At 35.0% G+C, this 13,037-nt stretch overlaps 1 protein-coding gene across 12 annotated transcripts in view; it reads left to right on the plus strand.

The window, feature by feature from the left end:
- Window positions 1-13,037, plus strand: part of LOC136035969 (probable phospholipid-transporting ATPase IA) — a 188,967-nt gene that overhangs the window by 97,715 nt on the left and 78,215 nt on the right. For 3 of the 12 annotated variants that reach the window (XR_010619585.1, XR_010619589.1, XM_065717867.1), the window contains exons 10-11: window positions 6,051-6,188; window positions 10,126-10,278. The exons of the other annotated variants lie outside the window; for them this stretch is intronic. Coding sequence is in view for 1 of the 3 variants with exons in the window: in XM_065717867.1 (XP_065573939.1) it covers window positions 6,051-6,188; window positions 10,126-10,278 (291 nt within the window). In the remaining 2 variants the exon portion in view is untranslated. The remainder of the gene's footprint in view (window positions 1-6,050; window positions 6,189-10,125; window positions 10,279-13,037) is intronic. 12 annotated transcript variants of the gene reach the window in all.

The raw sequence follows: 13,037 nt of genomic DNA on the forward strand, positions 1-13,037 counted from the left end.
AGCATAATAGGCCAATTGCGTAATTGGGGGGGTTTGACATGCCTACTATTGCTAAAGACATAGTTGCTGGACCGCTCTACTATGCTGAAGGGCTGTTTAAAAATTTTGACTGGATGTGTTTGGGAAATGAATGGGTTTGAGAGAAGGACTGCTTGCCCTCCAGTATCTTTTTACTCTTAAAAATGGCACTAGAACTTTTAATTTTGAATCGAATTAGTTCCTTTAAAAGTTTAAATGATATTTCTAGGTATTATAGAGTGGTGCTGCCTATGATATTGCTTATATGCTCCTTTGTAAACCTGCATACATACAGTTGTTTCGTTTAAGTGAAGCTCCTAAACCTTCCCTATAAGCTTCACCTTAATACTCTTAGCGTCAGTAGTGACAGTAACTTTAGTATTAGTATTAGAAGTATATATATATATATATATATATATATATATATATATATATATATATATATATATATATATATATATATATATATATATATATATATATATATATATATATATATATATATATATAGTGCCTTCTGGCTAGTTCAAAGTCCCCCACAACTTACCCTTAAAGGGGTATATTAATAATATAATTTGCTTTTCAGATATTGCTTTGCTACCTTTTTGAAAGTCCATATGCTCATAATTTGTTTTGATTTAGTTGAACATCCGCCTAAATATTTCTTAAAAGCGTCACCCTAATACCCTTAGCTTGTGCAGTAGCATTAGTTATAGCAGTATTACTACCAGTATGTGCAAAGCATCTTTAGTTTCTTCAACACCCCCTTCAAAACACGCTGAAAGTTTCAGCTTTATACATCCCATCAACCGGAAGCATTTCTGATGCGTCTGCTTGACAGTCTGTGTGGGTATAGTGTGTTTTGAATTAGTTCTAAATATCCTTAGTTTTAATAGCGGTAGTAGTAGTAGTAGCAGTAAAATTAACTGTAGTAGCGTAAGCTCTACTGGCAGTAGTAGTAATAATAGTAAGAGTAGCAATAGTATGAGTAGAAGCAGTAGCATTACGATGCAAATATCTTCTTTTGGCTAGTTCAACATCCCTTACAACAAGCCCAATTAGTTTCAACTTCACACCCAAAACTGTTCCCAAGATATTACTGTTATACCCTTTTGACAACCTGCATGCAGAGGGCATGTTCTGACTCAGTTCACATTCCCCCCTCAAAAGTTTTAGAAAATTTCTCCTTTATACCCTTAGGCATAGTTGTAATAGTAGTCACAGTAGTACTGTTGATATTGCTAGCAATAGTATTGAATAGCGGTAGTATTACTAGCAGCAGCAGTATTAAACAATTGCCTTTTGTTCAGTTGAACATCCCTCTCATCTAGCCGTGGAAGTTTCAACTTGATACAATTAGTCATTGCTATGAAATTACTGGTATGTCCTTTTGATAACCTGTATGTTCATATACTTCTTGAAATTTTCATCTTAATGCTCTTAGCCCTAGAAGTAGTTGCAATAGTGGCAGTAGTAGTTGTAATAGTAGCAGTAGTAGTAAATGTAGCATTAGCAGTAGCGTGCACATATTCAAAATACCTTCTTTCAGTTGAACTCAGTTTCCTTTTGCTGCTGGGAATAAAAATTTGCTCCATTTCACTTCAGTTTACTTAAAACTCTTAATGGGCAACATCAGTAGCGTAGAGAGAACCAGACGTCAATGCCATTAGTCATCTTGATTGTTTATTTCTGCTCAAGACTTGGAGCTTCGTCGGGATCGATTTTCCTGGTAGCGAGTCGACTGTGGATGATGTCTGTCCATTTAGTGCTTGGTCTACTTTGGGGCGTTTTCAGCCATTTGCAGTTCGATCGAAGTCGAAGATGAGTTGGATGGGTGTTTGAGTGGTCAGACAAAGTAGATGATCATACCAACGCAGCGAGCTAGACCAGAGCTTCTCAGATAGGGGTGGCAATTTAAAAGACCATATGATTCCCAAATTCTGCACCCTGTCAAACCATCTAACCCGTTCGATTTTGCAGACATTTTGCGTCTGGACAGGAATGACCATGATCGTCTAAGTCAAGGGGCCCAAATCAATTCTTCAGATACAGTATATTAGCAATGTGCATGCACATAGCGACTTTTGATTTAGTTCAAATTTCCCTTAATATTGTAAATGGAATAATGTGGTAGTAGTAGTGGTGGTAGTTGAAGTAGTATTGATAACATACAAATATTGCCTTTTTGATCATCTCCCTTATAATTTCCTGAATATTTCAAATTAATATACTCAGTTATTCCTGAATTGCACCCTTTTGACAATCCTTATACACATAACGTGTTTTGATTTAGTTCAACACTCCCCTCAACATTCTCTGAAAGTCTCATCTGAATATTCTTCGTCTTTATGGAAAACATACATACCTTTCTCAATAACATATACTAGGTGTAAACAATGAACGAATTACCTAACTTACAGCCCTTGTCCTGATGACTGTAGGGAGGTCGACATCCCCAAAGACATAATTACTGGACCTTCAACATGGCTGAACAAAGTAACTCTCTTAAAATTTTGACCGGATATGTTTTGAGGAATGATAGGGAGGGGGTTGATTGCAGTTTATTCAATTTTGACTTAAAAAAGGCATTCATTTTCAAAAATGGATATGAAATGTAAAATGTGTTTTATAAGAAGAAATCGAAAAAGTCTTTTTTGAGTCACATTTTTCAGCTTACTCGAGACCGGGGATTTTTTTGGCCAATCTTGGGGGGGGGAATAGGGTCATTGTTAAACGCAGACTTGTTTGGTTGTATATTTATTTCGTTAAGTGAACTAAATTTTAAATATTTTAATAAATTCTCCCCCCAACAATAAAACAAGGGCTAAGAGCTCATATGGCACTTGTGACGAGGTCGGAAGAGCCAAGAGCTCATATGGCATGAGCTCTAGCAAAATTCTAAGAATCAATAGATTGATTTAAAAAGAAAATCAGAGGCTTAATGCCGGTTGGGATCTAAAATAAGAGCTCTAAGACACGAGGTCCTTCTAAATATAAAAATTTATTAAGATCCGGTCACCCACTCGTAAGTTAAAAATACCTCATTTTTTCTAAATTTTCCTCTCCTTTCAACCCCCCCCCCCAGATGGTCGAATCGGGAGAAACAACTTTATCAAGTCAATTTGTGCAGGTCCCTGACACGCCTACCAATTTTCATCGTCCTAGAACATCTAGAAGCACCAAATCCACCAAAGTACTGGACCCCCTAATTCTCCCAAAGAGAGCGGATACAGTCTGGTTACGTCAATGACGTATCTAAGACATTTGCTTATTATACCCACCAAATTTCATCCCGATCTCTCCACTCTAAACGTTTCCAAAATTTATGGTTTCACCCTCCAACTCCCCCCGATGTCACCAGATCTGGTCGAGATTTAGAATCAGAGCTCTGAGACATGAGTTGCTGCTAAATATCAAATTTCATGAAGATCTGGTCTCCCGTTCTGAAGTTAAAAACACCTCAGTTTTTCTAATCTTTACGAATTAACATCCCCCCGAACTACCCAAAGAGAGCGGGTTCGTTCCAATTATGTCAATCACGTATCTAGAACTTGTGCTTATTCTTCCCATGAAGTTTCATCCTGATCTCTCCACTTTAAGTGTTTTCCAAGATTTCCGGTTTCCAAGATTTCTGTTTTCCCCTTCCAACCCTCTATGTCCTCGGATCAGATTCAAATTGAAAATTTAGCATCTGAGATATAAGATCTTTCTATATATCAAGTTTCTTTAAGATCCGATCACCCATTCGTAAGATAAAGGAACCTCAATTTTCACATTTTCCAAGATTTCTAGTTTCCCCTCCAACTCCCCCCAATGTCACCGTATCTGGTCGTGAATTAAATTAAGAGCTCTTAAGCACGAGATCCTTTTAAGTATCAAATTTAATTAAGATCTGATCTCCCGTTCGTAAGTTACAAATGCCTCATTTTCCAATTTTTCTAAATTCCCCCCCCCCCCAACTCAAAGAGGGTGGATCGGGTTCGATTGTGTCAGTCACGTACCTTGAACTTCTGCTTATTCTTCCCACCAAGTTTCATCCTGATCTCTCCGCTCTAAGCGTTTTTCAAGATTTCCGGTCCCCCTACTCCCCCCAAGGACCCTGGATCCGGTCGAGAATTAAAATTTCTAATTTAATTCTAATTTATTTATTTCTAATTTAATCTGGTCTGGTCCCTGATATGCCTGCCAAATTTCATCGTCCTAGCTTATGTGGAAGTGCCTAAACTAGCGAAAACCGGGACAGACTGACAGAATTTGCGATCGCTATATGTCACTTGGTTAATTTCAAGTGCCATAAAAATATTATGTTCCTGGATATTTTATTTAGATTCTGAAAAAAACGACTGCTGGATGTAGGAAAGTTAAAAATACAACCAGTATTATCTTGGATTTTTCAAAAGTAAGTGCTATTTTACGTACGAAAAAAAAAGTTAAAAATAAAACACAAAAAACAAAGAAACGAAAAAAAATTACGAAAAGGACAAGATCTAACGAGGGGAAGTTTCAACTACTGAATTTGATTACTGGCTGAAAATTATTCTCATTTTATTATGTCATTCTCTTAAAGAATTTTCGTTCTTTGTTTTTGTGTCGCATGTCAATTATAGCCAATGTGGCCTCAGAAATAATTTACACTAGTTTACTTTATCTAAGCCATTTATCATCTGTGTTATAGGATAATAATAAGCATGGTAAAATATATGATATACAATAAGCTATAACTGTTATAATTACTTACCCAGGTCTTCACATGCCGGTTGGCGCATAAGGCAACGCTGGTACCTTTCTTTGGCGAACTTTTCTATCGTTTTTGGTCAAAAATCATGCTCTCAGAAAACACTATTTTGTTTTTACGAGTTGGATAAACATTTCTGGTGGGGGGTTCAAACCCTTATACCCTTGATGCAACCTTGCCAGTGAAATGATATAGGACAAAAAGTAGGCATTTTGACAAAAAATTTGAATAAGCCGCCTTCAGTGCGAAGCAAATTAAAGAAATTATAGAAACAATTTTGGTAACAATGAAACAAACTACCCAGTAATAAAAACTAAAAAATAAAATTCCAGTCTAAAAACTAATAATGACCAAACAAGTAATACTGAAGTACTACTCTCTTACTTGAAAAGCAAAAAGGTGATTTTAATAAAAGAATGGTTCTTTCATTTTCTTATTGTCAATCTTCGATCTTTATTTTTTGCTTTTATTTTTTGAAATTAAAATAAATATCATATAATTTGCCGTCATTTTTTCTTTCTAAATGTCATTAATTCTTGCAACATACTTATTTTGAAAAGTTAGGAGTAAATCTATCTGAGCCCCTCAGCAGTAAGAAACAATCTGAGCCCCTCCCACATCAAGAATGGTGACCATCATGCTCAACGCTCGTTCTGCCTCTGTCTTTAGTGAAAATGCTGGAAAATCAGTTATACAGAAATATATTATTTATGCAGAGGAATTGAAGTATATAATTAAATCCAGAGGAATAATTTACCACTTAGGGTAAGAAGGAAGTATTTAGGGAGGAAGAGAGGGCAAGATGGTCCTTACTTTTGCCGGATAAGTGAAAGTATGGATGAGATTGAGAATACTTGTGTTGTATGAGTGCGTAGAACTGTTTGAGTTGAGTATGTAGTTCGATGATAGATGACTGGTAAATATATGAGGGACGAATGGTTTGCAAGTGTGAAAAAAATTTAGGACGACTTTTCAGATTGGCAATGGAGCACAGAAGTAGATTTCTATGAGTTGTGTTTTCTTTGTTTATGATATGCAATGTTTATCTTATATTATGTTTATGCAATGTCAATTATTTAAAAGTGAATTTTCTTTTTTGTTTTGTATCGCCATGGCCCTAGGGCTTTCAGGGCAATAAAATTTACTTACTTACTTACTGTAGCGTGTATTTATTTTTTTTTTGTGTGTGAACCAGATACTACGACCGAATTTTCATTAATACTTCTTGATTAAACCCCTCCATTGTTTGACTTTATATGTGTATCGGACTATAAGCTTGATGTAGACTTTTTTTAAGGATTGGAAAGCAACTTATCATAAAGCATCAACGGCTTTGCAGTTCAGAGAGGAAAAGATCGCAGAAGCAGCTAACTTAATTGAAAGGAACCTAGTTCTGCTTGGAGCCTCGGCAATTGAGGATAAGCTACAAGATAAGGTTTGACTCCTAATTTGGTATTATGTTGGACAGGAAGGTCCAACATAATACCTAAAATATATACCCCGCTGAAATCCTAAGCTTTCCCAAGTTCCTTAGCCCTTCCCATTAGCATTTGTCTATTAAATTTTTTTTCTTTTTATTACCCCCCCCCCACCAACAAAATCATGCGCACCTACCTGACCGAAATTACGTTTGGATCGTAGATTAGACTAATCCAAAAATCACCTTACAAAGAGACAAACTAAAGATTATTTTTTTGGCGTATATCGTCTTGTTGTGAAGTATAGGTCTTTAACCTTTCAAGCCTATTGGGGCACATGAGAATAAGAATGTGTGCCTGAAGTAAAAATATAATCAGTGACTAGCTGAAGTGATCGGTATAGGTGAATAAAGTATTGACAAGTGATCAGAGAATAGTAGTTAGTAGCTGAAGTTGAAATATAATCAATGACAAATACTGGAAAAAAATGGGTGATTCCTGTTATATTCATTGTAAAATGGTAAAACTTTAAGGCGGACGATTTAAGTATAAGACGAAAAATTTTGGAAGATGGACATATTCCATAATACTTTTATATTTGTTTGAGTAAAAGTTAGCTGTTATGTCTCGAGCTGACTTTCTATTTCCAATTTTGTGTGGGAGACTTTCTAAAAATAAGTAAATTACTTAGGCTCAGTAGTAAAGCGAAGGTTCATTAGTCTATTTCTAGCCTTCTCATTCATAGAAATAGAATGAAATAGATTATTTCTGAAAACAATTAAAAATAAAATGAATTTTAGAGGCTGATACAAAAGAAAGTAATTTCTCTAAATAAATATTTACCATTATGCCTCTTTTGAAGAAAAACCAGCGTCGATTTCAAAACATTTCAAACTTTTCTTTTTTCTTTTTCTTACAGTGTATAAAGTACAAAAGTTTTGATAAAGATTTTCACATAAAATATGCGAAGAAAACGATTTGCGCATTTCCCCCAAAACTTTACACAAGTCGTAAAACTTTCACCCATTGCTCATATCTTGCATTAAGAAAAAAGTTAAACGGAAAAAAAGTCTTAAAGTTAAAAACCATATTTTTTTTTTTATTGCATAAATTAGAATGCATCGGTCATATCATAATCTTTGTACCAGTTGGTTCTTTTTCGTTGATACCAGTACTCATTTGGTATTTGATCTTATACTTAAAAACCTAAATTGTAATTTAAAAAGGGTCACTTGAAATTCGTAATTTTTTATTTTGCAAATTAAAATACATTGGTCGTATCATAACCTATTTCTAAGTGCAATCCAGGATATTTTTCGATTTCATCCACTTTCGTTTTTCTTTTAGTAAAGCCTAAATTATGTTCTGACTGTCAGCCCTACTAATGTTAATTTTTGCTCGTTTTGAGTTTCATTTATTTACTGATATTGATTTGTGGTAGTTTCATGCTTTGAAGATTATTTGACTTTATTTCTGCCATTTTTTGGCTTAATGAAGCTATTTAAATTGCTTTTGAAAAAATTGTTTTTTGGATTTTGTTTGAATTAATACAAATATAAGGCTGCGTCATTCAGCCAAGGGGCTGGAGCCCCCCTTGTGAGTGCCCATGTCTCGGACCTTCTGTTTCTAAGTGCACACCATGATGTTTTTCGATTTCATGTTTCACCAGTGTAAAATTCCTTTGGTTTAAATGTGGATGAAGATTATATTCTCTAGGGAATGTTAATTCTGGAAGCATCATTAAGAAGAATTTCTAAGAAACATAAGATTTATTGGATACGTGAAATCCTGCTTAATAATGAATGTTTAACCATCAAGCTGTTAAACATAGTTGAAGTATATGCTAAATAATGTTCAAAACGATATTTGATCTTCCTTACTTTCGAATTGCTAGGCAATACGTTTCTAAGTGATCCGCTAGTCTGGAGAATGTTGCCTATTTTATAAATCACTGAAGCACGGAAAATAAGTAGGACCTGATCTTAAAATTACCAGTAATGGTAATCATTAACAACAATAAATAATTACCAGAAACAAATTACCAGGTTTCTTTAAATAGAAATTGGCTTTACTTTTTTAAATAGAGACTTAGGAGAATACTCACTTATTGCATTTTACACAATCTTTTATAATCTTGGCTGAACCTGTTCCGGTAAATGAAGTTAAGACTTATTGTTTTATTATTGGTTTCATTGTTTGTATCGTAGGTTGAATTTATTGATGATTCCTTCCTTTTTTGCTGAAGTTATAGAGTCGAAACGATCAATTAGTTTTCGTTTGCAATTCACTGTCATGGAACATCTTCCTCATTTTATTCACTGCAATTCATTCATGAAACTGTCATGAAACTGCAATTCACTGTCATGAAACATCTTCCTCATTTTATTCACTGCAATGCATTCATGAAACTGTCATGAAACCGCAATTCACTGTCATGGAACATCTTCCTCATTTTATTCACTGCAATGCATTCATGAAACTGCAATTCACTGACATGGAACATCTTCCTCATGTTATTCACTGCAATTCATTCATGAAACTGTCATGTAACTGCAATTCACTGTCATGAAACATCTTCCTCATTTTATTCACTGCAATGCATTCATGAAACTGTCATGAAACTGCAATTCACTGTCATGGAACATCTTCCTCATTTTATTCACTGCAATTCATTCATGAAACTGTCATGAAACTGCAATTCACTGTCATGAAACATCTTCCTCATTTTATTCACTGCAATGCATTCATGAAACTGCAATTCACTGACATGGAACATCTTCCTCATGTTATTCACTGCAATTCATTCATGAAACTGCAATTCACTGTCATGAAACATCTTCCTCATTTTATTCACTGCAATTCATTCATGAAACTGTCATGAAACTGCAATTCACTGTCATGAAACATCTTCCTCATTTTATTCACTGCAATTCATTCATGAAACTGTCATGAAACTGCAATTTCACTGTCATGAAACATCTTCCTCATTTTATTCACTGCAATGCATTCATGAAACTGTCATGAAACTACAATTCACTGTCATGAAACATCTTCCTCATTTTATTCACTGCAATTCATTCATGAAACTGTCATGAAACTACAATTCACTGTCATGAAACATCTTCCTCATTTTATTCACTGCAATGCATTCATGAAACTGTCATGAAACTGCAATTCACTGTCATGGAACATCTTCCTCATTTTATTCACTGCAATGCATTCATGAAACTGTCATGAAACTGCAATTCACTGTCATGAAACATCTTCCTCATTTTATTCACTGCAATGCATTCATGAAACTGCAATTCACTGTCATGGAACATCTTCCTCATGTTATTCACTGCAATTCATTCATGAAACTGCAATTCACTGTCATGAAACATCTTCCTCATTTTATTCACTGCAATTCATTCATGAAACTGTCATGAAACTGCAATTCACTGTCATGAAACATCTTCCTCATTTTATTAGCTTCAATATTGTTTATGTGAGTAAAGAAGCTGTGACCTTTGGTGTTAATTAGTGATTAATGGTAACAAATTGCCAAAACCATTTAGATTGATGCTTTACTTATGGACCTAGGGATTGATCCCCGCTGCGGCAATGGGCGATATGCCTACTTTTTATTTCTGACAAAAATGACCCAACAACTGAAACACCGACTTAACGCCATGCTTGACACCGAGTTAAAACTGAATCAACGTCATGGTTAACACCGACTTAGTGCCATGGTTAACACCGACCTGACCGTTCTGGAGGATCTCCTACATCCTAATACATCACCAGTGATGATAAAGTCAAACCTTGGTTGGTCCTTTGGTACTTTGTAGACATTTGCGTTAAAAGTTTGCGATGAGCTCTTTCTTAGCTGTCGTGCAGTCGTGGAAAATTTTTCATTTTTGAAAAGTATTTTTTTTTTACTAATATTACAGACATATGTAAATTTCATTTTAGGTACCTGAAACGATAGCATCATTGCTGTTGGCTGATATCCATGTGTGGGTTTTAACTGGGGACAAACAAGAAACTGCCATCAACATAGGCTATTCATGTAGGCTTTTGACTCAAGGAATGCCTCTACTTATACTCAACGAAGATACCTTAGATGTAAGCTTAATTTTTTTTTTCATGTTTTTTACTTATTTTTTTCTACTTACTTTTTTCTACTTGCTTTTTCCTTACTTTATTTACTACTTAATTTTTCTATCTAATTTAAATTTCAGTTAAATTGTTTTTTTTTCTTATGCAACCCTTCAAGGAAATTTTTGGGGAAATGTATCAAATATGAAAAAAAGTGTTTAAGCACCGTTGTTAGTAATTTTGATTCGAAGTATAAAATTGCATATTCGGAAAATATTTTATGTGTATGTTCCATCTAAAGGAGGGGTATGCTACTGGCAGCCATTACTCCCCCAGGACACATCCCTAATTTGAAAAATAATTTTTTTATACTTTCATTGAAAAACGTCTTTTTTGTATTTTGTATTTTCCATTGGAAGAATAACCCTTCCCACTAGGCTTTGGTTATACATTTGCCCCCTCCCCCCACAAAAAACGTGAATTAACGCCAATGAAACGAATTCCTAATTATTATGGGTAAAATATACTTATACTTCTTATATTTTTACTCTTTATAGTTATACTTATTATACTTGTTTTGTGCTTATACTTTTTAAATATACTTCTGTAATTCTCTCTTCCCTCCCGTCGATGCAAACAAAATTTTGAAAATAATTGCATTTTCCTTGGTAAATCGAAAACTGTGCAAGAATTCACTATTAGACTAAATGCGTTAAAAATGTACTATGTTCCTCCCAAAATACAATCATGCTACGTTGCTACTGGTAGGATTCCCAGGTAAATCAGAGCCTCTTAAGATCCGATAATAATCTTTGAGATTTTACGATCAATACTTAAAGGTGGACAAGTAAAATGATGGTTGCGCAATAAATATTCGACCACTAGGGTCTAACGTTAAAAGTCGAAAAGTGTTCAAAAACCCAGCTGTAAGAAACCCTGATTTTTTTTAAGTGTTAGCAGATGTTTATGGTAAAAGAAATGTGATTTTTCTGCAATGTTTAGTGGCTTTTGCGCTTAAAATTACAGACAATTTTTAAACCAGGAAAATATGAGACTATGGATATTTTTATCCGGATTATGGTTTATTATGGATGTATAACCGGATTATGGTTTATTATAACTTAAAATCTAGTTGTATGTTCTCTTATGTGCGTTCTATCGTATGTTGCTTATTCTATTATGCCGCTGAACAAATCCGGTTACGCAAATATCCTTTTTTTTAAGAGTCTGGTTTTTCTTGTGTAAAATTTCAGACAATTTCGCAAAAAAAAACGTGAAATTTAGACTGTTCCGTGCCTTTTTTGGTTTCAGCAGATATCTTTTGTTAAGTAATCACGAGCGCTAAATCAAACCTTACGCACAGTAATCCTGAGAACCATTTAAATTAATTTAATTTTGCTACCAAAAATATTTTTCTGTCTGGATTTTGAAGTTTGTCTCCTACTTATATTGTGCATTTTCTTGTCCCATGTCACATTTCAACCACTTCAACATTAAGAGCAACGGTGACAACCTGACCGGGTATTGGGTAGCAATAATGCTTCATGACAACGTAGCCAGAATTATATCTTGAGAAAATAGCGACGAAGACCACACTGCCTTTCCATAACAAACAAATACAAAGTTGAAACAATAGGGAAAATATTTTCAAGACAGTGGAAATCAATTCTGTGAATATTTCGGCCCTATGTCCAAGGGCTGTCTCCAGCACAATACGAGAAAGAGAGAGAGAAAAAAAAATATGTATATATAAATAAACTTACATTAAGATGCGAAAATTAAAACTAGTAATGTTAAAAACTTTTTTAAAACAGCCGTAGCATCCTTACTTCAATGAAGTTCAACCAGGACTGGCAAAAAGATTCCTGGTTGAAGTTAAAAATACCTCAATTTTTCAAATTTTTCCAAATTAGCACCCCCCAGCTCCTCCAAAGAGAACGGATCCGTTCCAATTATGTCAATCACGTATCTAGAATTTGTGCTTATTCTTCCCGTCAAGTTTCATCCGATCTCTCCACTCTAAGTTTTTTGCAAGATTTCTGTTTCCCTTCTCCAACCCCCTATGCCCCCAGATCCAATTCGAGTCAAAAATGAAGCATCTGACACATAAGATCCTTCTATATATCAAGTTCCATTAAGATCCGATCACCTACTCGTAAGATAAAAATACCCCACTTTTCACGTTTTCCAAGAATTCCGGTTTCCCCTCCAACTCCCCCCAATGTCACAGGATCTGGTGGGAATTTAAAATAAGACCTTTAAAACACAAGATCCTTCTACATATCAAATTTCATTAAGATCTGATCGCCCGTTCGTAAGTTACAAATACTTCATTTTTCCGAATTACCCCCCCCCCCCAACTCTACCAAAGAGAGTGGATCCGGTTTAGTTATGTCAGTCACGTATCTTATGTTTTTATTCTTTCCATCCAGTTTCATTCTGATCTCTCCGCTTTAAGTATTTTCTAAGATTTCCGCCCCCCCCCATGACGCTGGACCCGGTTGAGATTTAAAATAAGAGTTCTGAGTTACGAAGTTCTTCTAAATATGCAGTTTCATGGAGATCCGATCACTCCTTCGTAAGTTAATCTGGTCACGCGTAAGAACGCGTGACCAGATCTTAATGGAATTTGATATTTAGAAGGAATTCATGTCTCAGAGCTCTTATTTCAAATCCTGACAAGATCTGTTGACATTGGGGGAAGTTGGAGGGGGAAATCGGAAATCTTGGAAAACGCTTAGAGTGGAAGAATCGGTTGACGCTTGATGGATAGAATAAGCAAATGT

This window comes from Artemia franciscana, chromosome 15 (assembly GCF_032884065.1).
Source record: "Artemia franciscana chromosome 15, ASM3288406v1, whole genome shotgun sequence".
Lineage (NCBI taxonomy): Eukaryota > Metazoa > Arthropoda > Branchiopoda > Anostraca > Artemiidae > Artemia > Artemia franciscana.